Consider the following 26,801-nt stretch of genomic DNA (forward strand, 5'->3'; position numbering starts at 1 on the left):
TGGACCACTCCGGGTACCAGGCATGTAAGTGATACACAGATAGATAAGCAGGCAAAACACCCATACCATTTATAAAATAAAGTTTTTAAAAATCTTAAAAAACAAAACATATTTGAAACCATTGTATAAAATAAATATTAAAACAAAAACAAAAACAAAACCCAGGAAACAGTGCTGGTTGCAACATACAGGGGCCAGGCCCTGGGTTCAATCCCCAGAGCCAGTAAATAAATAAAACTAAAAATTATGGAATAGGGTTGGAGAGATGGCTCAGTGGTTAAGAGCACTGGCTGCTCTTCCAGAGGTCCTGAGTTCAATTCCAGCAACCACATGGTGGCTCACAACCATCTATAGGGGGATCTGATGCCCTCTTCAGGCAGACAGGTGTATATGCAGGAGAGCACTCATTAAATAAACAAAATAAAAAAAAAAACAAAAACAAACAAGCAAAAATTATGGAATAGTAATTATAAAATTGAGAAAATAAACCTGTTACTTAATTCCTAATTCCTTCATTCAAGGTGACCATTTGTCATTTTAATTTATATTTAAGGTTTTCTGAAATTTGTTCTGAAATGTGAATTTCTGCTAAATTTTTCCTTATATTCAAGACATTTTCAAGTAGTTATCTAACTGTTGCTTCATATAAAAGAAACATTTTAATAAATTATGTGTATGGGTTTGTGTGTGTGTGTGTGTGTGTGTGTGTGTGTGTGTGTACCTGTGCCCTTGGAGGCCAGAGGGCATCAGATCCCCTGAAGCTGGAGTTACAGGTAACTGTGAGCCACCAGACCTACGTGCTGAGGTTTGAACACGGTCCTCTGGAAGAACAAGTGCTTTTAACTACTGAGCCATCCCTCCAGCCCCTAAGAGAAACTTCTAAGAATGAAATTTAAGGACTTCGGGGTAGCTCAGTAAGACTGTTTGCTATGGAGTCATGAGAACTTACGTTTAAATCCTCAGCACCCACCCCAGTTCTCTATACACAAAATGATAAGGAAAACAGTCAATGTCTTTCTAACCTCTACATGTGTTTAAGTGGGTGCACATACCCAGCTACACTACACACAAAGAGAAATAAACACGAAAAAAGCAAAACTCAAAACACTGTTCACCACTTTTGTCAACGTGAAGAGTAACCATACTTTCTTTAAACTGTAATAATGTAATATTAAAGTAATTAAGATCCATTACTGTTTCTTGTTCTGTAATTGATTTAAAATTGCTAACTATATTTTTTATACTAGCATGCTTATATATATACAGAGTTCAATACTTTTAAAATTTTGTTCCTTGTCTGTGTCTTTCCTAGTTTTTATTTTTATTTGATTGAAAATGATGTTGACATTTAGAGAGTTTTTAAAAATATCTCCTTGGGACTGGAGATGTAGCTCCATTGATAGCATACTTGCCTACTATGCATACTGCCTTGGGGTTGACAGGCAGTACCAAGTGAGTGCACATCTGTATTCCTAGCACTCAGGAACTGGTAGAACCCAGAGGACCGGAAGTTCAAGGCCAGCTTTGCCTATATGGCACACTCAAGGCCAGCCTGGATTACATAGAATTCTGCCTCAAAAATTTAAAAATCTGCTTGGGTGTTAAATACACTAAGTATAGCCTTGATTTCTTTCTTTTTTTTTCTTAAAGATTCATTTTGTTTGTATTTTATGTATATGAGTACACTGTAGCTGTACTGATGGTTGTGAGCCATCATGTGGTTGCTGGGAATGAAGGTTGCTCCCTCCAATTAGCCCCGCTTACTCCAGCCTAAAGGTTTATTTATTATTATGTCTAAGTACACTGTAGCTGTCTTCAGACACACCAGAAGAGGGTGTCAGATCTCATTACAGGTGGTTGTGAGCTACCACGTGGTTGCTGGGATTTGAACTCAGGACCTTCGGAAGAGCAGTCAGCCATCTCTCCAGCTCTAGCCTTGATTTCTTATCAGCATTTTAAAAGAGCTGATGAGAAGCTGGGAGGTGGTCACGCATGCCTTTAATCCCAGCACTTGGGAGGTAGAGGCAGGTGGATTTCTGAGTTCGAGGCCACCCTGGTCTACAGAGTGAGTTCCAGGACAGCCAGGGCTATACAGAAAAACCCTGTCTCGAAAAACAAAAACAAAAAAAAAGAGCTGATGAGAAAAGGCACTTGGTGATGAGAAGGTGGGATCATGAGTTGGAGGCCAATCTGGGTTATGAGTTCAAATCCAACTTAGACTACGTAGCAAGAGCTTAAAAAAAAAAAAGTAGTAGTACTAGTAGGAGGAGGAGAAGAAGAAGAAGAGAAAAGAAGAATCATGAAATTTGAAGGCAAATGGCAAATGGATGGAATTGGAGGGCTCTAAATAGGGGGTACATGGATCTTCCTGGGAACGGGATATAGATTTCCTGGGTCTGTTTCCAGGGTGGGTGGGGATGGGAACAGCATGGATCAGGTGGGAGAGGAATGGAGGGAGAGAGTACTGGGAGAGATGACGGGAATGGGGGGAAGAGGGGTGGGGAGAGCAGTATTTCAGGGCGAGATGGGAACCCAGAGTCATGGAAACTCCCTGGAACCCACAAGGTGACCCTAGTGAGGATTCCTAGTAATGGAAGATACAGATCCCGAACCAGCCATCTTCTGTAACCAAGGTTTCCCGTGAACTCCGTCACAAAACCTTTAACTTAAAATCTGTCCTGCCTGCAAGATGTGCCAGGGTAAAGGTGGCACAGAAGTTGTGGGGGTGGCCAACCAATGACTGGTCCAACTTGAGACCTACACTATGAGAGGAAGCTCATGCCTGACACTGCCTGGAAGGCCAGGAGGCAGAGGCTGCATAGCCCAGAGACCTAGAATGTAACTAAACATGACTGGCAAAAAAAAAAAAAAAAGTCAATCTTAATTGCCATTTAAACGCTATTGAGGGGAGGGACAGACACTTGAGAGAAGATAGGGAAGATTAGCTCTCGGTGGTTCTGCTCTCACAAATGTCCTGATGCTGTCCTCTGAGGACAGGTTCTCCATGAAAGGACAGAGCCATCCTGAGTGTCCCCACCTGGTTTTCTGTGTCCTTGCTCTCCAGCGTGTTGTAGAGCAGTAGGATGTCCCTTGCCAGATGATGACAGCATGTTCCTGGAATTCCCATTCTCCAGTGCTGTGAGCCAAGTCGCCATCTTCTATTGTTAATTTTACAGGTGGGCTTGGGGTGGGTGGGGCTGGGAAGGGGGAGGGGTCAGCTTAGGGAGTTGGAGAGAGAGAGTGTGGGAACAGACTGACATTGGGGATGGGGTTGGGGGATGTGGAAACCTGGTGCAGTAGAACCAGGAATCTGAGAGGGTCACCCTATGAGGACTCCTAGTAATGGAAGATACAGACCCTGAACCAACCATCTTCTGTATCCAGGCAAGGCTTCCAATGGAGGGACTGGGACATCAACCCAGCCACAAAACCTTCAACCTACAATTTGTCCTGCCTTCAAGATGTGCAGGGGTGGGGGAGACGGAGTCACAGACTTTGTGACAGTGCCAACCATAACTGGTCTTAACTGAGACCCTCTCATGCAAGGGAACCCATGCCCCACACTGCCTGGATGACCAGAAACTGGAGGCTGGCTAGCCCAGAGACCTAGTATACAAGGGGAAAAAATCAATAAAATGACTCCTAATTGTTATATACCTAACCCAATTGTCCTCTGGGAGGTTTCCTCTGGCAGCTGATGGGAGCAGAGACCCACAGCCAAACACTAGGCAGAGAGAGCCCAAATTGGAGCTCTCGATCCAGTCCCTCCCCTTGGAACTCAGTGAACCTCAGAGAAAGAGGAGGAAGAATTGTATAAGCCAGAGGGGTCCAGAACACAAGAAGAACACGGCCCACAGAATCGTCTAAGCAGGGCTCATAGGGGCTCGCGGAGACTGAAGTAGAAGTCACAGAGCCTACCTGGGTCTGTGCTGGGTCCTCTACATAGATGCTATGGTTGCTAGCTTGGTGGTTTTGTGGGCTCCTAAAAGCCGGAGTGGGGCTGTCTCTGACTCCTTTGCCTGTTCTTAGGAGACTTTTCCTCTTACTGGCTGCCTCAACCAGCCTTGATATGAGGGTTTGTGCCTAGTCTTATTGTATCTTGTTATGCCATGTTTGGTTGGCATAACATCCCTAGGAATATCCCTAGGAGGTCTGCTCTTTCCTGAAGGGAAATGGAGGTAATGGGGATGGGGGGAGTGGGGGAGGGGAAACTGCAGTCAGGATGTATGAGAGAAGACTAAATTTTTAAAATGAATAAATAAAATTCTCAAATTTTTATTTTTATTTTTAAGTTTTGAGACAGGGTTTCTCTGTGTAGCTCTGTCTGTCCTGGAACTCATTCTGTAGACCATACTGTCCTCAAACACAGAGATCACCTGCTTCTGTCTCCTGAGTGCTGGGATTAAAAGCACATGCCACTGTGCCCTAGCAGTTTTTAAAAATATCAATTGGCTGATTCTTGGCGGGTGGGGGGTGGGGGGTGGGGAGAGGGCAAGAGTTTGGGCCTGGTCTACAGAGTGAGTTCCAGGACACCCAGGAGCAATCAGACTTTAACAACCCCCTTCTGCCTTCTCTCTGGGAAAACAAGATAAGACTCCCATGTTTTATTCATTTATTTAATACACGTGTGCCAAGGCTGGTCATTGCCCAATCCTCGAGACAGAGATGCAAATGGACGTGTTTCTCTCCTCAGAGAGCTATTGATCTGAAGATGGGCACACCTAAAAGATAACAGGGAAAGAGGTACTTGCTGGCTGCATCTCTAGTAACCCCAGTACTCCAGAGACCATCTTGGGCTTTAGGCCAATTAAGGCTACTGAGATTGTCTCAAACAACACAGCGTGTAACACCCTGTCCTAGGTTTTTGTTCATTTTTTGAGAGAGGGTCCCACTATGTAGACCAGGCCTTGAACTCATAGAAATCTGCCTGCCTTTGTCTCCCCACTGCTGGGATTAAAGGAGTGTTGTGCCACACCTGGCAGCTCTGTGGATCTTGTGTGGATCTTGTTTACATAATCCCAGCATTTGAGAAATGGAAGCAGGAAGGTCAGGAGTTCTTCTAGGCCAGCCCCAGCTACATGAGAATGAGGCCAGACTAGGTTAGAGGAGACGCAGAAGAACCTAGTTGTATTTGCTTTTTGGGTCTTTGTGAACATTCATTTACTAATTTTATTCAGTTCTTCAAGTTCCCCTAAGCAACAAGTGACTAGGCTCGGATGGGAAAAAAGACATAGTCTTGTTCTTTTTGTACTATTAAAGAAAGAATAAATTAGAAACTCAGATTTGTTTCGTTTTTCTTTCTTCTTTTTCTTAGGAGAAGGTGACCTTGAGTTCTTGATTAGTACACTCACATCTGGCTCTGAAGGTTGTATAGGAATAAAAAAAAGAGTAGCCGCGCTGAGAATGAGCCCCGTGTGGTTGGTGCGCGCCAGGTCGCACTGCCTGCGTTACTAGGTGAGCTGACGGATGACGCCCCCGCCGCACGCCGCTCGGCTAGCCCCGGAGGGATCGCTTCTTGGCGGGCTAACAGTGACTCGCGGGGGAGGTCTACGCGCGTGTGCACGCGGCACTCTCTGCCCAAGGTCCGGGGACTTTCCCCTAGGCGTAAGGATAAGGAACACGTCCCCCGTACGTAGCCTAGGAAACAGGCCTTCAGAGCGAGCTATACAAAGTCCCAGCCACAATCATTTTATAACTCTACGAAACGCTTTATTTTTTGCTTATGGTGAGAAAATTGGTCTCTTCAGGTTTAAAAGCAACGAACCATCATTTTAGGAATGATATTTTAGTTTGAAAGATTTGGGGGACATAATTGTTTAAGAAAACTATAAATAGATAGGACATTAATTAATGTAGAAACGCTAGGCAGGCGTGGTTTATGCAAATATGATTTAAACCCATCCCCGAGATGGGCGTGGCTACCTGGTGCGATCCAGAACCAAAAGTAGGTGTGGTCTGCTGCGCGTGCGCACTACGACCAGAGGCCCAGCGCTGGAACGCGGGGACCCCGGCGCGCCCTTCTGTTGGGCCAGGCATGGCGGGCGCTCGCCCCTTGTTGAGTGTTCTGGGGCTGCTGCTTGTGTCTGCGCTGTTTGGAGTCCTCGGAGAGCCCTCCAGCCCCGATCTGGGGGCACACCCAGGTACCAGCGATTGCTGCTGGGGGGAGGCTGGGACTGCCTGGTAGAAGCTAACCGATGGGTTTAATCCACAGAACGCCGCTCCCAGGTCAGTCCCGGGGCCACCGAACCTCGGCGGCAGCCGCCACCCAAGGACCAGCGCGAGCGGGCCCGGGCCGGATCGCTGTCTTTGGGCGCTCTGTATACCGCAGCCGTTGTGGCTTTTGTGCTGTTCAAGTGTTTGCAGGTGCGGTATGGCGGTGGGTTGTGGGAGCCCTGGGCCTTCATCTCCTGGGGGCGCTGCCGTACCAAGAACAAGACCCCGCTTCCCGGCTACCTGTAAAATGAAGACTAGTTCCTTGGTTTATCCACATTATAGGGGCGTTCGAGGATCCAGAGAGGATGTAAGGGTGCTGAGTGAGAAATTGTAGCTCATGACCGTTACTTTTACTCCTCCCTCCAGTGAAGGGCGATTTTCATACTGGAGCTCATCCACTTAGTGTCTGATGTAAGTGGGATTTTAACCCAACTAGTGTCAAAATGCAAGAAAAGAAGTTACTGCTGAGGCGCCAGCCTTGGCCCAAGGAGTTAATCGCTGCAGCAACAGAGTGGCTAGTGGCCCAGACACCAAGCCGTTTCGTGTTCTCCTTGGGAAGGAAGCCCTGAAATGTGAACTGACAGTACGTTCTGATGATGGATTTGAAACTGTTGACATGGAAAGTGGTACCTACCACCCAGTGCCATATCTTCAACTCTCGTCAATTACTTGCACTAGGAAATAGAGGCTAAACTAATTAGTAACATAAAACTAGATGAGATTAAGGAGCCCAGGCAGACTTGACAGGCTACGATGAAGATCGGAATTTAAAGATAGATTAATAGATTCTAGCCGGGCGTAGTGTTAGACTTCTTTAATCCCAGCATTCAGGGGAGACAGAGGCAGGAACAGCTCTGTGGGTTCGAGACCAGTATTCCTGTCTTATGCATGGATTTAAGCAGTTGGGAAGAAGAAATGCCGGACCCGTGGAAGAGATGTATGCAGCTGACAGTTTCACCGTGTGTTATAACCCACTTTCCAATTAAAGGAAAGTGCTTTATCTACCCATCAGAACACTGGGAGAATTTTATCCTAAAAATAAGCCATAGGACACTGTCTTTAAGAGCAAAGATACTAGATGGTTTTTTGTTGTTGGGTTTTGTTGTTTTGTTTTGTTTTAATCTGTAATGGGGGTTGTCTTAATCAGGATTTATATTCCTGCACAAAACATCATGACCAAGAAGCAAGTTGGGGAGGAAAGGGTTTATTCAACTTACTTCCCCATTGCTGTTGATCACCAAAGGAAGTCAGGACTGGAACTCAAGCATGTCAGGAAGCAGGAGCTGATGCAGAGGCCATGGAGGGATGTTCCTTACCGGCTTGTTTCCCCTGGCTTGTTCAGCCTGCTCTCTTATAGAACCCAAGACTATCTATCTATCAGCCCAGAGATGGCACCACCCACAATGGGCCCTCCCCCCTTGATCACTAATTGAGAAAATGCCTTACAATTGGATCTCATGGAGGCATTTCCTCAACTGAAGCTCCTTTCTCTGTGATAACTTCAGCTTATGTCAAGTTGACATAGAAAACCAGCCAGTACAGGGGTAATGTGAATTAAACAGATTGGGGATTTTTTTTTTTTTTTACCAGCAAAGACTGAGGGAACAGGAACCGGTGACACAGTCCTGTTATTCCAACTACTCTGAGGGAGAATTGTAAGTCCAAGGCCTGTCTGGACAATTTAGTAAGACTCTATCTCAAAGACAGTGGCGAAGTATAGGGATGCTAGATAAGGAGGCAGGGGTGTGAGCAGTCTTCAGATTCCTACTGTAGAGTTTCACATCCCAAGAGTGCTTTAGCAGTCTGGCCATGTGTGGGCATCCTGATACGTCGCTTCATGTTCTGGGTAAGCAGCTGGACTAGAAACAACTGTGACTCTCCGAGGTGGATGCCCAGAGCTTTCTCTCTGTTCCTCGACTCACTGGCTCTGAGGTGCTGGGGCCTTTGCTGCAGCTTTCCCTTTATCTGCTTCCACAACAGGGCCCAGATGAGGCCGCTCTTCTCCGAGAGGAAAAAAAGAAGAAATCCTTGCAGTCAGGTGGGTTGAGTAATTGGTGGTTTCTGGGGATGGAGTAGATCAGGGGACTGCAGGAGTAACCATGCCATTTACCTTACTCCCAGAACAAGAGCTGGTGCAGCTGACACAACAGCTGGCCCTGACGGAACAGCACCTGAACAACCTGATGACCCAGCTGGATCCCCTTTTTGAACGGTGAGGATTCGTGGAGTGGGTGAGGTGGGAGCCGAGGAGACCGACTGGGCAGCCTCTGAATGGGTATTTCTGCAGGGTAACTACTTTGGTTGGAACCCAGCGGGAACTTCTAAACACAAAACTAAGAACCATTCACCACCTTCTACAAGACTGCAAGCCTGGCACAGGGGTGGAAGTTCCAGAACTAGGTAAAAGGTTGGGAGGCATTTATGGCTGGGAGACAATGGCTATAAAACAGGAGCAAGCTGGTCTCTCCTTCACAGAGGCCAGCATACCCTTTCCTGAAGACCTGGGGAAAGACGACCAAGAGGCAGCTGGAAGCAGTGAGGCCTGGGAAGAACCTATAAACTGGAGCCCAGAGACATGGAACCTAGCTCCCTCCTGGAAGGAGGAGCAGGGGCTGAGGAGAAGGTGGCACAAGACAGTGACAAAGGGTCCAGCAGTAAATAGGGGGCAATCACAGGAGGTTTAGTAAAAATAGTTGTCTTGTACTGGGTGTTCCTCTGTGCTTTTCCCACTCCCAGTTGTACAAACACACACACACACACACACACAGAGTGCATAAGCCAAGTGGGCTTCCCTTATTAGGAAAAGAGAGACTGCCTTCTAGAATGTGAACGGAGAAGACCGAGGGAGCTCCAGTTCTTCCCTTGTGTTTCTGAGCCTACCCATATGCCAGCCATCAAGGCTCAAACTCCATTTTCTCATGGTTTAGACAGGAAGGCCTTTGCAAAAACAAAATAGCATTTTATTAAAATCCAGTGGAGAAATAAATTATAGAACTTTTACAACATAGGAGGTAGTTCAGGAGGATCTAGAGTTCAAGGCCACCCTGGGCTACACGAAGCCTTGTCTCAAGAAAAAAAAAAAAACAAACTATATACAGTAGCCACGTTTGGCAGCACATACCTATAAACCCAACATATGAGAGGCTGAGGCAGAAGGAATTCAAGTTCATGGTCAGCCTGGGTCACATAGTAAGATCCTTTCTCAAAAATAAAACAAGAAACCATAGGCAACAACAAAAAAATGGCCTTTACAAAGCTGCAAATGGAACAGACAGCTGGCCACAGACAGCAGGAGCTTTACAGGCTCCTCAGTGGCATGGCATTAAAGGGGCTTGTTCAACAGAGGCTCAATTGAAGTACATTCTCTTTTGTTCCTGGCTCTGCCCTATCCCTGAGTATCCCGAGTTCTGGAATTTGTAAGATTCTCCGTAGGCGTGCCCAGCTGCCACATGTATCCCAGGATAGCTGTAAATGTGGCCCAGCACATTTGTAGATTACAATGTCATGTCGCAGTGACACTTCTGTGGGTCGAGCTCTTCTGGCTTCTGTGGGAAGAAAACAGTCTGGTCACTGGAATGAGTGCTGTACTCAGTCGCCCACAGGGATGGGGAGATGGGCTGTAAGAGGAGCTGCTCCTTCCCAGCATGCTCGCCAGGGAGACATAGCTTACCTAAGAGCCAGAGTCAGGCTGTGGTGCCATTGTGACAGCTCCTCCTGGTCAGTAGACATAAGCAGTAGCTTCTCATGGGGAAAGGACAGCTAGGGAGAAACTACTTAGTTCAGAGCAAGTCAGGCTGGGGCCCTCACTGGTTTCATGATGCTAACTTGGGGATAAGGCTATGACTAAGTATGAAACCTTAGCCCCAACAATCCCCATATTCTCATGAGAAGGGAGCTAGCCCAAGTGATGGGCTGGTCTACAACTACTTCAAGTATATTTGGGGCCCAGATTTCCCATCTACTACTTACACTGAGCAAGCCACCACAAGGTCCTCCTGAGTGGCCAAAGACCCTGCTAAGCTGACACTGGGACATAGGGTACAAAGCTTTGCAGACAAAGGTGCCACTCTTCAGCAGGTGCAAGGGGGGCCGAGGCTTGGCCATGAGGAGCACATCAGAGAAAAGGAAGAACATCCGGGGCCGAGGCTCCCCAGTGGGAGGCACTACTAAGAGCCAGCCCTGCTGTAGAAACCAGCGTCCTTGAAAATGAGAGAGACATCACTGTACAGCTCAAAAATCCATAGGACCACAAGAAAGAAACCGGAAGTTGGGGTGGGGTAATAGTGTGTGGCGATGTGGAGGCCAGAAAACCATTCTACCACAGTCAGTTCTCTCCTTCTACCTTTATGTGGGTTCCAGGATTAACTCAGTTCATACAGCAAGCATGTTACCCACTGAGCCATCTTGCCAGCCCAACAAGCTGGCATTGTAGAGGAAGAGAAGCGAATAAGCAAGGAACAACGAATGACTGAGGAGGCAAAGTCCACGGTCTACCTGAAGTAAGGCCTTTTGCCTTGCGTCCACTGAGTAGAGCCTGGACACGCAGCAGATGCCGGTCATTCTTCTGATTCTGGCCGATGGCGTGGACCTTCTGGGCAGTCTCACTTACCAGGCGGGCAGCCCCTGGAACAACACCCTGTGCCTCACTTCCAACAGAACGTTGGCTTTGAGTGGCTCTTGGTAGTGAAAGACAAGCTAGTGTGGGGAGTGGGAGTTGGGGGTAGGAATGGGGGGGTCTGGGTCAGGTTCTAGCTTCTTGAAGAAAAGGCAGGGCAGTTAGGGACACTGTACATTCCATGGAAGACAGGGACATACCAGACATTGCATTCAGGACAGGCAGCCTCTGCCTGAGTACGTACGTGTGAGCTGCTGGTAGTCAGGGCTGTTGGGAACTGTGTTCTCAGCCAAAGCCATGACAAGATTCTCATACCTGGAAGGGGACAGTTGAAAGAGAAGGGAGGGAGGCAGAGCCAGGCTAAATGCCCTGATTTCATATGACCTGAAGATCAGCTCCCTGACGCTCATTTCTTAATTGTCAGTCATGAAAGGCATGCCTCCTGTGTTGCCCCTCTTTAACCTGGGACTCTGAATCTGGGTTCACATTACACTTCTATCCTTCACCGAAGAATCAGGAGACTGGGTCAGAAGATGAAACCAAATCAAACCAAGGAGGCTCCCACAGACAGCCTATGAGCCCTGGCACAGAACTTCAAGATTTGGCCAACCCCTCATCTCCCAGAGCTTTTTCAGAACCTGTCTCAGACCTTGGTACAGGCTCCCTCCGTTCAGAATACAGTTCAGAATACAGTCCTACAGGCTCAGATCTGATGCTGCAGACCCTGGATACCCCTGAGGGTCAACATTTACTCTGGTAAAAGCTTCTTAGAAGCAGTTTGGCCCAGAAAAGCAGAGTTGGGATAGAATGGCATCCCCACAGAGCTACAGGCCTTGGTTATGCAACCTGAGATGATTAGCTCCAGTCTAGGGGGATTCACACTCACTGTTGGAGCCGCTGCAGAGGCAGGGGGAGCAGGTCCTGGAGCTGAAGACCCCCAAATTCAGGGCGACCTTCCTGAAGCTTCACGAACCTCCGAAAACGCTTATTCTTTTTCAGCTGCTTCTGGGTTGAGAGGGAGAGTTCACCTCGGGGAGATGTTAGCAAGAGTCTGGGTTCTAACGGAAGAGACTAATTACTTTAGGTCTCTAAATTAAGGGGAAAAGAGGAAGGCACAGACTGCAGGTTACCTGAAGGGTAGTCTGAGACCTCTCCGCGTTGGCAGCAAATTGGGTGTAGAGCTCTAGGTGGGAGCAGAAGCCATGTAGTCCCGGCCCCCACTGTCCTTCTTCCAGATAGGGAAGCAGCTCTCTGTGTGGGCAAGGGGCAGTAAAAGAGCAAGCCAACAACTACTCTACACTCCCTCATACACTTCCCGTAACCCTGCCTCGAGGTCGTCCTATTATCCCATTTTAGCTGGAGACGCCGGCAGGTTAAGGCATGGGGCCAAGCCCACAGGTGAGAAAGTTGGCAGATGAACTTGGCCTTTCTGACTAGGTTTGATGCTCCCTCTCCCTGCAACTCTTCCACTCACAGGCTGGCAGCATAGATGAGCTCCCAGGTCCCAAACAAGGTCTGGCGCTCTGGTGGGCGTAGTGTCCCTTTGGCTTTCAGGATCCGCAGGAAGTACTGTGGAGAGGGAAAAAAAAAACTTTTTTTCGTCTATGGCAAGAGGAAGCCAACGCCAGGTGCAGGCAGAAACTGTAGAGGTCAGTCTAAACTCCCGACCTCGGGGAAAGCAAGGTCTTTGACCCTCCCACACCCCCACCGAGACCCACCGTGGCCACCAGCCCCAGTTGTTCCTGGTAGCGCCGCTCGGTCTCCAGCAGCTCCCGTGCGGTGCAGACACGTTTCCGTTCCCAACGAGCACGCTGCTGTAGCACCGGGCAGCACGCGGCGGAACCCGGACTCTCCATGCTCGACCCAGGATTTTGCTCTTCCCGCAATGTCGCGCCGGAGATTCAAATTCCAACCGCTCGGTGGGCGGGGCCGCGGGGGTGCGGTCCAGGAGCCGAGTGCGCAGCATAGAGCATGCGCGGGCAGCCGCCTGCGGGGCGGGGCTCGACTGCTTGTGTCCGCCCCACCCGCCAGGGCGGCGCTCTAGGTGCGGCGAGGTCGCGCGAGTCCCAGGTGTGGTCTCGGTGCCAGACGCTAAGGCGACACAACGGTCTGAACACGGAGACGAGAGACTCCAAAATGCAGACATTGACAAGGCTTCAGTGTCTAACTGATAATTGAAAATGTGGGGATGATTAAGGTACGTACTAGGTTCTAAGCCTATGCCAGACAGTGAAGTGAGTCTTGGCCAGTCATCCCCAGTGCTTTCACTAACTATGAACCTTTGAGCTTCGGACAAAAGTGTGTAAGATTTACGTTAATGTTTGTTTGTACATTTTATTTTCCTGTCACCGTTGAGATCGGGTCCTATAATGTAGGCTGGTCTTGAACTGTGTTTGATTGAGCATGACCTTGCTTTTATCCTCCCACCTCCAGCTTCCAAGTGCTGAGATTATTCTCGCACCATCATATCCCGTTTATGAGGTACTGGGATGGAACCCACTCATGCATACTAGGCAAGCACTCTGCTGTCTACATCCCCAGTCATTCATATATATATATATATATATATATATATATATATATATATATATATATATATATATATGTTTTTTTCAAACTGATCTAAGCTTGACCACCAACTAGCTTCCGGTGAAGAGGAGTCAGTGATGTGATAGTTTGAGTTTATTCTCTCTCTCTCATACAATACATCCCACCCGCAGTTTCCTCTCCCTTCACTCCTCTCAGTCCCTCTCCCCACAATCTTCCTTCCTCAGTTCCAACAAAAGACAAAGCGTTGCTATGCTAACTGCATTACCTTATTAAAAAGAAAATGCTCTAAATTTTACTTTAAGACTTTGAGGAATGGAGCTGGAGCCATGGACAGTTGTGGTCATTTAACATGGGTGTTGGGACTCTTCCTGGAGCTGGTGGAGTCGCTGGCAGTGGTGGCTAGCTGATGTGGATGCTGGGAATTAAATCTGGGTCTTCTGGTAAAGCAGGGAGCACTCTCAACTGCCTAGCCATCTCTCATACAGATACACACATAATGTTAAAATAATAAAAATAAATATTTTTAAATGGGAGTGGGGGCTGGAAAGATAGTGTATTGACTAAGAGTACTGGCTACTCTTCCAGAGGACCCAGGTCCGGTTCCTATATGGTGGCCCACAACCATCTTCGACTCTAGTTCCAGGAGATCAGATACCTGCTTCTGACCTTGTCAGGTACCAGGTATACACATGATACACAAACTTACACATAGGCAAAACACACACACACACACACACTTTTTTAAATATAAAAATGTTCTAGGACTGGAGTGATGGCTCAGTGGTTAAGAGCACCGATTGCTCTTCCAGAGGTCCTGAGTTCAAATCTCAGCAACCACATGGTGGCTCACAACCATCTGTAACAAGACCTGATTCCCTCTTCTGGTGTCTGAAGACAGCTACAGCATTCTTACATATAATATAAATAAAATAAGTCTTTAAAAAAAAGAGCCAGGCAGGGCTATCAAAATGGGAAAAACTTTTAGTAAGAATAATGCCGAGAGAGAAAGAAAAGGCAATCTACAGAGCTGCACGAAAATTAACATAAAAGGCTGGAAAGCTAAGCTATGAAAACCTAACTGTGGTCTTTAATCTCTGGGTGATGAGACTGAAGATAATTGAACAAACGGGTGCCTCCCTGCACCAGACAGTGGAATGCTGAGGTTAGGGGGTCTAAGAAAGAACAAGTGGGGAGATATTCTTCTCCATCTCCTCACATTTCCTGCTTTGGGCATGCGCTATTTTATAACTATAAAATACATGTCATATTGGAAAACTAACTGTAAGAAACATTAGACCCATTTTGGGCTCTCAGGAATCTGGGCCCCCAGCCAAGAAGCAGGGGACTGCCAGGGTTCTAAGCTCCTTCGAGTTCTGATATTCTAAGAATCCTAAAAATGTTAAAATGCTTCACTGAGACAAGAGAAGAGCAGCCTGAAAGCCTTGGAGAAAGGGGGTGTTTGGACCAGACTGTTTCTTCAGTTTGGGCTCCAGGAAAATTGGTGACACTGTCTCAGGTGAATGGAGAGAGCCTGGTCTAGTGGCTTACATCTATAATCCCAGTGGAAAGCTGAGGCTGAAGGACTGCTGCAAGTTTGAGGCCAGCCTGGATCACATAGTGAGACCCTGCCTCAAAAAATCAAAACAAAAGAGAAGCAAATGAAGGACAGTCTGTAGAGCTCAGATGTGGACAAGCACAGATAATGCCATGTGGTTCACAGAAGCCTAAGCAGTAAGGATAGAGAACAGGGCTAGAGACATGGCTCAGAGGTCAAAAGCACTGGCTACTCCTGCAGAGGACCCAGGCTCAGTTCCCATCACCCACATATCAGCTTGTGGTACATATAAACACACACACACACACACACACACACACACACATATACACGACAAATGGAAGAATCTAAGAATGAGGAGGAGAAAGAGGAGGAGGAGGAGGAAGAGGTGGTGGTGGAGGTCAGTGTCTGGGGCACAATTGGTCTTGGGTATGTTTGAGTATGTCACCAGCTTGTGAATATTCTCTAGGTGGGTGGGAGAGGGGCTGGGAACAGAGCCCACTGTGAAGTGGGGTTAGCAGCATTGTCCATTTGGTAGAAGAGGTAGAAGAGGGTGAGGCTGAGGAGACACCTTGAAGACATCTTGAAATGCATCCACTTTAGTTCCCCTACACTGATGGACTAAATGGGGCTACATAATGACATGTTCATTTCCATCTCCATGGCAACCCCCAGACTTGCAAGTGTAGCCTTATCTGGAAAAAGGGTCTTCACAGATACAACTGAGAATGCTTGCTGTTGTCCAGTTTGTTTATTATTACTGTTACCATGTAACTCAGGCTGGCCTATAACTCACTATGTAGACCAGACTGGCTTCAGACTCATAGAGATCTGCCTGCCTCTGCCTGGCAAGTGCTGGGATTAGAGGTGTACACCACCAGAATACAGAAGTGGCAGCAAGAGGGGCTTCCCCAGAGCCTCCGAGGCAGCCTGGTCTTGCCAGTATACTCTAGACTTAAGACCTACAGAACTTTGAAATAAAATAAAATTTTCCTTTGCCATAAGACACCTGGTTTATGGGTTTGTGGTAATTTTTATGGTAGCCCTAGGAATAAAAGTGAAATGGGCTGGAACTAAAGGTCAGCTCAAAACAGCTTTGACGCTTGCTTCCTCTTCCTCCTCCTCTTTTTTTTCTTTTTTTAAATTGTTTTTCTGAGACAAGGTATCTCTGTGTAGATCTGGCTGTCCTGGAACTCTCTGTAGGCCAAGTTGGCCTTGAACTCACAGAGATCCACCTGCCTCTGCCTCCTGAGTGCTGAGGTTAAAGGAGTGTGCCACCACTGCCTGCCCTGATTTTTGTTTCCAATCCATGACTAGGGAGGAGGCTTTTCTCCTACTCTACCAATGAGTAACTGTCTTCTGCAACCCAGGTTTTAGAAACACAGATCCCAGTGACCAAAGACTTGGCTTTAAACAGCCGCAGAGGTGCCCTGTGCCAGGCACGGAGTACCCCGGTTGGTTAGATTCAGGATACAAGCGCCCCGAGCTCTAACTTGTTTTAGGGTTTGGCAGACTCCCGAGTTATAAAGGTGTGATCCAGGATCAGAGTCCACATCTCCACCCAAACCAGGGGAATGGCCACATGAAGACTAAGGGACACACAACTAGAGAAGAATGTTTGGAAAGTCAGTAAACTATAACCAAATGTTACGCCTACAAGCAGAGCTGGGCTCTGAAACACAGAGAAGAGGCTCTGCGAAGGGGAGGGAGAGCTGCCCCTAGAGGTGCGGGCTCATGGTGCCGCCAGCAAGCATTCAAAAATCCTGACAAGACTGAAATGTTCCGAACATTTAGAAAGAAGGAAAATGAGTAAAACTGAGATCGGCGTTGCGGAAAGGTATCCATGCAGCCCCAAGCACCAGTTAACAGCATGGCCCCCTCGGCTCCTGTGGCCTCTCCATCCCAGACTAGACTAGCTGTTATCACAGGTTGCCTTTGACATCTCCAGTTCAGGTATTACAGTGTTTCTTCCCTGCGCCAGAATCCAAGCAAGGTTGTTAAAACAGCCCACTGTTTAGAGCGTACGCGATGCATCAAAATGTCCCGGATGGTGCTGCCCTTAGCTTCAGAAAGGCCAACAGGGCTTCATGTGTGCTAGGCGACCACATCCCACTCCCAGAAAGGTAACCTAGAACCCTTGGCTGCCTGCCTTCTCAGGTGAGTACATGGAGGACAGCTTTATTCAGACATAGAAATTTTGATGTGCAATATGACTGTCAGACAGACAGACAATTTGAAGTACCGTAAAACTGATTTCATGTTAGGCATGATTGTACATACTCATAATCTCAGTACACAAAGACTGAGGCAAAAAGATTATTTAGGGTTTGAGGCTACAAAGTGAGTTCCAAGCCAGCCTGGACTACATAGTAAATTAGACCGTGTCCCAAACAACAACAAATGGGGAGTTTAGGGGAGTCGTTGTGCTTTGGCACAAGTCATTGACAATGAACCTCTAAGATAAGAGTACCTGACAAGGTGTTCTGCAGGGAAGAAAATATATAATGATAACTGTTGAATAAAGATTGAGTCCATGAGCCCTCTCTCATGGAGTACAAGGTCAGTAAGAGCAGATAAAATGTCATAAATCACCTTAATAGGAATTAAATTGTAAGCAAAATTATAACCGAGGTCAGGCACAGAACGGCGGTGGTTCAAAGGCACCACTAGACTCTTCCAGACAGAAGAGGGCAGAAAGTTGGTTCAGAAAGCTCCCTTGGGTTAGCGGGATGGTTCAGCAGATAGACCCACTTGCCGTGCAAGCATGACATGATGGCAGGAAGCCTACAGGGAAGGAGGAAGCATCCCTAGAGACGTGGGATCTTGTGCTACCAGGAAGCATACGAAAATCCTGACAAGACTGAAATGTTCAGAATATTTAGAAAGAAGGAAATTGAGTATGCACCGAGATTGGTGTTGGAGAAAGGTATCCATGCAGTCCCCGTGCTGCAATTAACAGTACGGTCCTCTCTGCTCCCATGGTCCTCTCTGCTCCCGTGGCCCACGACAACCTGAGTTTGATCCCTGGAATCTACATAAAGGTAGAAGAGAATCGATTTCACAAAGTTGTCCTCTGGCCTCCACATCCAAACACACACACACACACACACACACACACACACACACACACTTAAAAATTAAACTCCAAAAAAGAGAAAAAAGCTTCCTGGAAAAAACTGTCTAGGAGCTGAGCCAAAGAATAGAAGGGATTTAGAAAAGTAAGATAATGAAAACATTAAATACCATGTTGGTTTACAAACATTAGAAACCAAAGTGTAGGGCTGGGGAGATGACTCAGAGGTTAAGAGCACTGGTTGTTCTTCCAGAGAACCCGGGGTTCAATTCCCAGGGCAGCTCACAACTGTCTGAAACTTCAGTTCCAGGGATTCTGACATCCTCATACAAATATAATGCAGGCAAAACACCGATGCACATGAAATAAAAATAACCAAATTTAAACCTGATTGGATCCCTCAAATGAGGTTCCTTGGACACGTCTGTACCTGGCATTATCTTTTATTTAGATCAAGAATCATCTAGAAGGCTCTCAAAGAGAAGCTGGAATAGCAGGGTTACCTAGAGCCATGGGATGTCACTGTATGTGTCATGAATAAAAATAACTCAATGCATTCAGTTAACCTAGACACCCACACTGGTGCCTGCTTGTTGCATAATCTTAGATATGGGCATGAAATGGCCTTCTTCTCTTATAGTTGCTGAGGCCACGGGGATCTCCTGGGAATGTGAGCTACTGGACTAAGGGTTGTCTGCTATTCTGTGCTGCACGCTTGGAGACAGCAGCAGCGTCAGGGAGACTGGGAGGGGCTCGGTAAATGTTCATTAGATGGACAGATTGGGAGTCCCATCTGTTTTCACTCTGTCCTGATTCATAAAGAATCAGACCGACTGTGAAATCCATGTCATAGTTGTTTCCCACATGGCCTGATGTGAGAATTGAGCTCTGTCACACTCTTCAAAAGACTTCTTTTTACATCTCTTTATTTGATGTGTGTGTATGTGCATGCACATTCGCGTGCATGTCCATGTGCCATGTCACACATGGGGGAGGGGACAAAGGGCAACTTGTAGGTTCTCTTCTCCACCATGTCGATTCTGGGGTTCCACCTCAGATCATCAGATTTGGTGGCAAGTGTCTTTGCCCACTAAGCCATCTGGCTAGTCTCTATTCAAAATATTCCATGTCTCTTCTTTGTCTGGCATTCCATTCTCTTTACTGTGATTATCAACCCCCTCCTCGTGGGGCTTTCTACCTCTGCTTCAAAGACAGGAACAGATTTAACCTGCTCCCATATTTCCTTGAGGGGGAATTATGATATTTGTCCTTACTCACTGAAGAGCTCAGATAGGAGCCTTCATTTTCATTTCCGCATCCCTAATCCACAGCCCAGTGCCTAACATACCGTAGGTATTAAACAAACACAGCGTCCAAACACGAATGGCATTCTAGGCACCGACACGGAGATCCACAAAAGCAGTACAAAGTTTGGAAAGAAAAATGAATAGTTTAGTTCTGGGAGTATAGCTCAGTGAAAGAGTTTGCATGGCACCCATGGCACCTTGGAGTCAGTCTCCAGCACTGAAAGACAAACAAACAAACAAAGCAAAAAAGTGCATGTGCTTGTGTGCACTCGAGCAAGCGCACATGCTCACACACTCTCACACACACTCACACACACACACACACACACACACATGCAGGAATAATCTAGCCAGAACATTATGGGGAAAACCAAGAGACAAGACTGGTTTCTTGGGTAAGGTTTTGAAGACCTGAAGTCAGGAAATAAAGTGGTCATACTTTGGTAGGCAATGTGGCGAGCCATCAGAGTCTCATATGTATACTTAAATAATCAGGCTCAATTTGCCTTCTACTTAGCTGTGACCACCTCCACCTACTCAACCCTAGGCTTCTCTAGCATCTTTACCCGCCTTTTACCCAAGACCTGACTGGGCCAAGATATATGCATGGATTTCTTGCCTCCTCAGCCCAACTCCACGGGGGCCCAACTTCCTTCTTTCCCCTTGCCTGCCAGGGCCGGGAAGCAGGCCAGGCCTAGCAGAGGCCAGGAGCTGGGTGGTGCCAGGGAGAACCTATACAGTGCCAGGTGGTGCCTTGGGTTCCAAGCTGAGCTGGTGATCCTGATAACCTTCTGCCTATGAACACACCCGCCCCTCACCCCAACCCTACCTGTTACCAGACCAGTGTTCAGGCTTCGGTATCGGGGAGGGGGCATAGGGCCAGACTGAACCTGTGGGACTTTGGCTCCATTCTACAAAAGGGCACTGTGAGTCAGCCTGCTCCCCTCAAGGCTTGCTCCTCCCCTACCCAGCTCCTATTTCCGATGCACGTACAGCCCGTCCGCAGTGTGTCCTGGGACACCCCAGTCAGCTGCATGGCTTCCCTAGGCCCCAACCCCTGGGCCCCTTTGTCGACCCCAGCCCCTACTGTGCAGCTGCTGCTGTTCCTGCTGCTCCTAGTGTCTGCTCATCCCCAGGACCTGTCCGGGATGCAGGGGGAGCCCTCCTTGGGAGAAAGTTCATCTGGGGAGGATGATCTGGGCGTGGAGGATCTGCCCAGTGAAGAGGATGCACCTGGAGAGGCGGATCCACCCGGTGGGGAGGATCTGCCTGAAGTTAATTCTAAAGCCAGAAAGGAGGACTCGCTCCAGTTAGGGGATCTACCGACTCTAGAGGCTCCTGAGGACAGTCAACGTTCCCACGGGGATGAAAAAGGCAAGTGGTCATTAACTTCCAAATCTAGACTCAGGTAAGTTTATGCCTCCCCCTCTCTACCCCACAACCCTAGCAGAGAGCATTCGGCAATTGTACTCTAGTAGGCAGCCTTTGCCCCTAAAAGGGGAGAAGAAAAAAGCCAAGGATAGGGGGAAATTGAAGAGGAAATAGAACTGAGGAGTGAACAGAGGGGGTAAATAAGTGAGGGGGGGGAATGACGAGATGAAAAGGGAAGAGAAGCGGGGTTCTGGAGGACACACTGGAGTTCACAGCCGTCACTCACCTATGATTTGCAGTGTGGGAAGAAGTGGAGGAACTTTGGTTTGCTTTGGGGCCGAGGGTGAGACAGGGTCTTATTGTGGAGATTGGGTCGGCCTTGAACTATTTTCTGCCATTTACCTGCCTTTACCTCCGAGTTCTGGGATTTCAGGTGTGTGCGCCGTTCTTGGCTCTAAGCCAGGAACTTTAGACAGGAAAGAGGGATGAGCGGGAAGGTGGGTGAGTAAAGAATAAAGAATGATGATTTGGGTCTCAAACTGAAGCCGCACTACAGACCCGAGTTTGCAAACTATCCGTAGGTCTACTGATGGCTCCTCCGGTGGCGAGTCATGGTTGGAGGTAGTCCACTGTGCTTTACACTAGCCTTGCTATATTCCTATTACCTGCAACACTCTTGTAAGACATCCGGGGTTGTGAGGCACTCCTGCCAGAACGGGAGGGAATCTTTTTCATTCTGGGCACTGGGAAGGGACCGGGCTATAAGAATGGGCTTATTAATTCCTCTCATTTATGCAGGGAGTGGCCACAGTCTTTGGAGCTATGGAGGTAAGACAACACCGGCTATAGACCCAATCTGGGAGCCCAGCCCTTGTGATCCGCTGCACCAACATTCCCAGTAGTAGCTCTAGATTGGATCTAGGTCCTCACTCTAAGCGCCCCTCCCTGCCTTCGCGCCGCCCCTCCACCCCGGTTCCCCACCCGCCTCCAAGCGTCCTGACTCCACCCCTCACTTATCCTAACGGTTCTTGTGTTAATCGCCAGGCTTCTTGTACATTTTCCTCTCATCCAGGCACCCTACTCTGGCCCCAGGTGTCCCCAGCCTGTGCTGGCCGCTTTCAATCCCCTGTAGACATCCGCCTGGAGCTCACCTCATTCTGCCGCACTCTGCAACCTCTGGAACTACTGGGTTATGAGCTCCAGCCTCTCCCGGAACTGAGCCTGAGCAACAACGGCCACACGGGTGAGGTGTCTGGGGCGGGACCTGTGGAGGGGAGTGGCAACCAAGCTGTGCTTCAGAGGAGTTCTGCTGGTGCTCACCGGTGGGTAGATGTCTCACTTGTCACTCCTCATGCAGTACAGCTGACTCTGCCGCCGGGCCTGAAGATGGCTCTGGGACCAGGGCAGGAATACCGGGCCCTGCAGCTGCATCTACACTGGGGAACTTCAGATCACCCAGGCTCAGAACACACAGTCAATGGCCACCGTTTCCCTGCTGAGGTGGGCACTGGGCTATCCCAAGAGGAGCCAAGAGGGTGTGATCAGAGGTCTGGCAGCTATCTGATTCTTACATCCTCTCTAGATTCATGTGGTTCACCTCAGTACTGCTTTCTCAGAACTTCATGAAGCCTTGGGTCGCCCAGGAGGCCTGGCGGTTTTGGCTGCCTTTCTGCAGGTACCCTATTCGCCACTCACTTCCTGTGGGTTCATGCATCTCGCTAGCAGAGACACCATACCAGCACAAGCTCAAGCTGGTCAATTAGCTCCCAGCCCCATTCACTCCTTTGTCCATTCATTCAGCACCAGCAGGGAACCCAGGACGCAGACTACCAGAAGGCTTCCTTTAGGAGGAAGGCTGGCTTGACAGTCATAAGTGAAGAACACTAAAAACAGTGGACACAGCAGAGGTGAAACTTAAATCCTTCACCGGTCGAAAACAAGGAGGAATACTGCACAAAGAGAGGTCAGCATGAGCAAAGCGAGAGTAGAGACCAGTCAGGGAGCCACAGCAACAAGCTAGACCCAGGAAGAGTCATTTCTCTGCTCCTGTGGCCCCTCACGTCCCCTTCATGAAGTGCAGTATTCAGTGACCTCTTTGCACCTATAATAATCAAGAAAGCACACGACAAGGTAGGAGGAAGCCAGGAAGTGAGGACGCCTATAAGACTCACCAGTGTGACGTTCACAGCACAAAGTTCAGAGAAGTGCTCCAGGAGCAGCGTGTAGGCATGAGTTATTAAAGTGAACGCAGAGGTAACACAGGTACAAAATACATGATGTTTTCTTCAGGAAACCATGGCACGCACGTGTGTGTGTGTGTGTGTGTGTGTGTGTGTGTGTGTGTGTGTATGAACAATGATGAGTGAAATTATGGAAATTGGCAGGGCCTAGGTCTCGAGGAGCCAGGCAGCCTAGGAAACTCCTCCTCTTTCAATGAGCCATTGTTAATTCATTTGCAAACCAAGAGTAATAGAATTTTAATAAGATTGTATATTCCCCAGCATTCTTAGAGGTGAGGAATGGAGGAAGACTATGGGAACCCCATCAAATGTTCAGGCACCCAGCTATATAGTCCTAGAAACTGTATCAATCTGCCTAGCACCGTATCCCATGTCCACCCCTGCAGGAGAGCCCAGAAGAAAACAGTGCCTACGAACAGTTGCTGTCCCATTTGGAAGAAATCGCTGAGGAAGGTTCGTTGGTGGCTTGCCCAATGGACATATATGGAAGGAGCTCATGACCTGCTCTGACTGGTGATAACTAAACTGATAAGAGACACATGGGGTAGGGAAACCACCATCCACAGGCTCAACAATTAGAAATCAAAGTCAGATGGAAAATAAAATTAGACAAAACAAGCAAAGTTGAGCCTGGCTATGGTGGCCTACCTGGTCTACAGAGTTCTAGGCTGGTCAGGGCTACATAGTAAGACCTGGTCTCAAAAACAAACAAAACAAAAAGCAAAATAGAGAAAAACAAGCCAAAGACTGAGTATGGAAAGCTAAACTTGGTTTTTTTTTTGTTGTTGTTGTTTTGTTTTGTTTTGTTTTTTGGAGAACTATCTATCATTTATAAACATCAAATGTCTTATATTTATGAATGTTTTAGAGCAGGTCATGCTAGCGCATGCTGATAATACCAGCTTTTGGGAGGTTGGCTACTTACCAAGCCAGCCTAGGCTACTTGAGATCATGTCTTCATAAAGAATAGAGCTAGGGCTGGAGAGATGGTTCAGCGGTTAAGAGCACTGACTGCTCTTCCAGAGGTCCTGAGTTCAATTCCCAGCAACCACATGGTGGCTTACAGCCATCTGTAATGAGATCTGGTGCCCTCTTCTGGTGTGTCTGAAGACAGAGACAGTGTACTCATATATATTAAATGAATAATATATTTTTAAAAAGACTGGGGCTATAGCTCTGAGTAGAGCAAGAACATAGCATGCATGAAGCCTTAAATCCAAAGCTGCAAAAACACTCTAGTGGAAAAGCTCATTCCCTTCCCAGTGACTGAGTCATTTTAAACCCCACTTTACTAGACTTTTAGGTGTTTTGATAAACTGAAACTCATAGAAGTTTTGTGTCTGTTTCTTTTTTCTTTTTTCTTTTTCTTTTTTGTGGTTTTGCAAGACAGGGTTTCTCTGTATAGCCCTGACTGTCCTGGAACTCACTCTGTAGACCAGGCTGGCCTTGAACTCAGAAATCCACCTGCCTCTGCCTCCCAAGTGCTGGGATTAAAGGCGTGCACCACCATGGCCCGGCTTGTGTCTGTTTCTTTCTTTATATTTATATTATTTATTCTGTATTTATAAGTTATTCTACTTGTCTATATATTCACGGGAGTGTGCTCACTAGATAGAATAAAGGCCCCCACCACTGAGCTACATCCCAATTCCGCTTTATTCCAGTCTGAGCTTAAGTCAGCAGTCCTGCATGGTATGGTTGTGTATTCAGATGATTGAAGGTACTGAAGGAGGGCTTATGAGCTTTTTGCTTGAGACTGGAGAGATGGTTAAGTAGTACAAGGCCTCTTCTAACTGCCCAAAGCCCTTTACTTCCTTTTGGGTTATCCACACATAGTAAGATGCATGAAAACTATGCTTGTCCCGGAAGCTTCCAAGGGGAGATTGAGGTGGTGGTGGTGATCTAGGTGAGACCTCAACACAGACCCTATCCGTAGGCTCCAAGATTGAGATCCCAGGTTTGGATGTATCTGCACTGTTGCCCTTGGACCTCAGCCGCTACTACCGATATGAAGGGTCTCTGACCACACCTCCCTGCAGCCAGGGGGTCATCTGGACTGTGTTCAATGAGACAGTGAAGCTGAGCGCTAAGCAGGTAAGAATGGGGTGCGGTATTGACACGGTGAATGTGGGAAGAAGAATGAAAATGAAAATGTGGGAAGAAATGAGGAAAGGGCCACGCAGTAAAGATAGAAGAGGGTTGGGGACCCTCGTTTCTTTTTGTCTTGAGCCTGTACTATCTATTGACCCCCACCCCCTACCCCCCAGCTCCATACTCTCTCTGTTTCCTTGTGGGGACCTCATGATTCTCGGCTACAACTGAACTTCCGAACCACGCAACCCTTGAATGGGCGAATGATTGAGACTTCCTTCCCTGCCACAGTGGACAGCAGCCCTGAGCCAGGTGCCCAGTTATCTGATAGCCCTTGTTGCCACATCCCCAGTCACAGGTCCCGCCTCTTCCTGTGTCTTCATTTGTAACAGTCTGTCACAGGTACTCATGGGCCCTGGTTCTAATGTCTCCTTTTATCTCTTCAGTCCACATGAATTCCTGCATCACTGCTGGTGAGTCTGGGTTCCTCTTGTTCTCGATGCCGGTAGGAGAAAGGGAAACACCCTTTTAGTATTTTAGCCCAGGAGCTAGTCTTAAAATAATTTTGTTTTTTAAGATTTATTTATTGTTATTTGTAAGTACACTGTAGCTGGCTTCAGACACACCAGAAGAGGGTGCCAGATCTCTTTACGGATGGTTGTGAGCCACCACGTGGTTGCTGGGATTTGAACTCAGGACCTTCGGAAGAGCAGTCAGTGCTCTTAACCACTGAGCCATCTCTCTAGCCCGGAGCTAGTCTTTACTTTTTCTTTTTTTTTCTTTTTTAAAGACTTATTTCTATTTTATGTATGTGTGTGAGTACACTGTAGCTGTCTTCAGACACACCAGAAGAGGACATCAGATCCCATTACAAATGGTTGTGAGCCACCATGTGGTTGCTAGGAACGGAACTCAGAACCCCTAGAAGAGCAGTCAGTGCTCTTAACCACTGAGCCATCTCTCCAACCCCTAGTTTTTACTTGTTCTGTAGAATAAATTTCACTCCCAAATCAATGTGATGGGTGGGTCAGGTAAGAGACCTGTACCTCTGGCTTAGTTGTCAGAATGAAGCTCCAGACTTTTCCTGTGAGACCCCTCCCCCAACACACATTTCACCTAGCTGCTGGGAGGGGGAACAGTGCTTGCTTTACCCTTCTCACTATCCGCCTCTGCCCTCCAGATGGCCTGTTGTGCAGACCGAAGCCCTGGGGGCTGCCTGAACACTCACTGGGGAAAGGGTCAGGCAGGAGTATGGGAAGCCAGCTTGCAGGGAACCCCCTGGCATCCTCTGAAGCAGCCCTTTTCCCCCTTCCAGGTGACATCTTAGCCTTGGTGTTCGGCCTTCTCTTTGCTGCCACCAGCATTGCCTTCCTCCTACACCTCCTACAGCTGAGGAGGCAGCACAGGTATCTATCTATGGCCCTCCCTGGGCACAGACATTTTTTTGTATGTAACCCAGAATTCCCAGACTGCCAATGAACTCTCATTCGGAGTTGGTTTTCTGATTCTCGTTCCTTGTTCTATAGGCTCAGAAGTGGGACCAAAGATAGAGTTAGCTACAGCCCGGCAGAAATGACAGAAACTGGAGCCTGATAAGGAGAAACCAGCTAAAGGAGTCTGGAAACCGTGTCCTGTCCTGCCCATTATACAACTTCTTTGTAACCACTATGAAATAATTTCCATCTTTTTTTTTTTTTTTTTGGTTTTTCGAGACAGGGTTTCTCTGAGTAGCCCTGGCTGTCCTAGAACTCACTTTGTAGACCAGGCTGGCCTCGAACTCAGAAAT

At 47.7% G+C, this 26,801-nt stretch overlaps 3 protein-coding genes across 5 annotated transcripts; 2 read left to right on the plus strand and 1 right to left on the minus strand.

Annotated features, from left to right (window-relative positions):
• Positions 1 to 5,948: 5,948 nt before the first annotated feature.
• Ccdc107 (coiled-coil domain containing 107) lies at positions 5,949 to 9,549 on the plus strand. Its single transcript, XM_031377197.1, has 6 exons — positions 5,949 to 6,140; positions 6,212 to 6,363; positions 8,194 to 8,251; positions 8,335 to 8,425; positions 8,501 to 8,613; positions 8,689 to 9,549. Exons 1-6 carry the CDS (start codon positions 6,035 to 6,037, stop codon positions 8,895 to 8,897), a joined length of 729 nt encoding a protein of 242 aa, XP_031233057.1. The 5' UTR covers positions 5,949 to 6,034; the 3' UTR covers positions 8,898 to 9,549.
• Positions 9,152 to 21,889, minus strand: Arhgef39 (Rho guanine nucleotide exchange factor 39). 3 transcript variants are annotated; one of them, XM_031377194.1, is made up of 10 exons: positions 21,836 to 21,889; positions 12,547 to 12,995; positions 12,303 to 12,397; positions 11,959 to 12,079; positions 11,715 to 11,833; positions 11,073 to 11,143; positions 10,708 to 10,836; positions 10,183 to 10,412; positions 9,884 to 9,972; positions 9,152 to 9,758 (listed from the first exon to the last, which is right to left on the minus strand). In XM_031377194.1, exons 2-10 carry the CDS (start codon positions 12,682 to 12,684, stop codon positions 9,716 to 9,718), a joined length of 1,035 nt encoding a protein of 344 aa, XP_031233054.1. In that variant the 5' UTR covers positions 12,685 to 12,995; positions 21,836 to 21,889; the 3' UTR covers positions 9,152 to 9,715. The 3 variants fall into 3 exon arrangements, with proteins under 3 accessions (XP_031233054.1, XP_031233055.1, XP_031233056.1); XM_031377195.1 differs by lacking the exon at positions 21,836 to 21,889 and having other exon boundaries at positions 9,157 to 9,758; positions 11,715 to 11,830; positions 12,547 to 12,765; XM_031377196.1 differs by lacking the exon at positions 21,836 to 21,889 and having other exon boundaries at positions 9,157 to 9,758; positions 9,884 to 9,983; positions 12,547 to 12,765.
• Ca9 (carbonic anhydrase 9) lies at positions 20,297 to 26,688 on the plus strand. The gene is made up of 11 exons (XM_031377198.1): positions 20,297 to 20,691; positions 21,487 to 21,512; positions 21,757 to 21,927; positions 22,042 to 22,184; positions 22,267 to 22,359; positions 23,311 to 23,377; positions 24,861 to 25,018; positions 25,192 to 25,327; positions 25,462 to 25,488; positions 26,331 to 26,421; positions 26,542 to 26,688. The coding sequence occupies exons 1-11, from the start codon at positions 20,297 to 20,299 to the stop codon at positions 26,606 to 26,608; spliced, it is 1,374 nt and encodes a 457-aa protein (XP_031233058.1). The 3' UTR covers positions 26,609 to 26,688.
• The last annotated feature ends 113 nt before the right edge of the window (positions 26,689 to 26,801 follow it).

The sequence above is a fragment of the Mastomys coucha genome, unplaced genomic scaffold, assembly GCF_008632895.1.
Source record: "Mastomys coucha isolate ucsf_1 unplaced genomic scaffold, UCSF_Mcou_1 pScaffold18, whole genome shotgun sequence".
Lineage (NCBI taxonomy): Eukaryota > Metazoa > Chordata > Mammalia > Rodentia > Muridae > Mastomys > Mastomys coucha.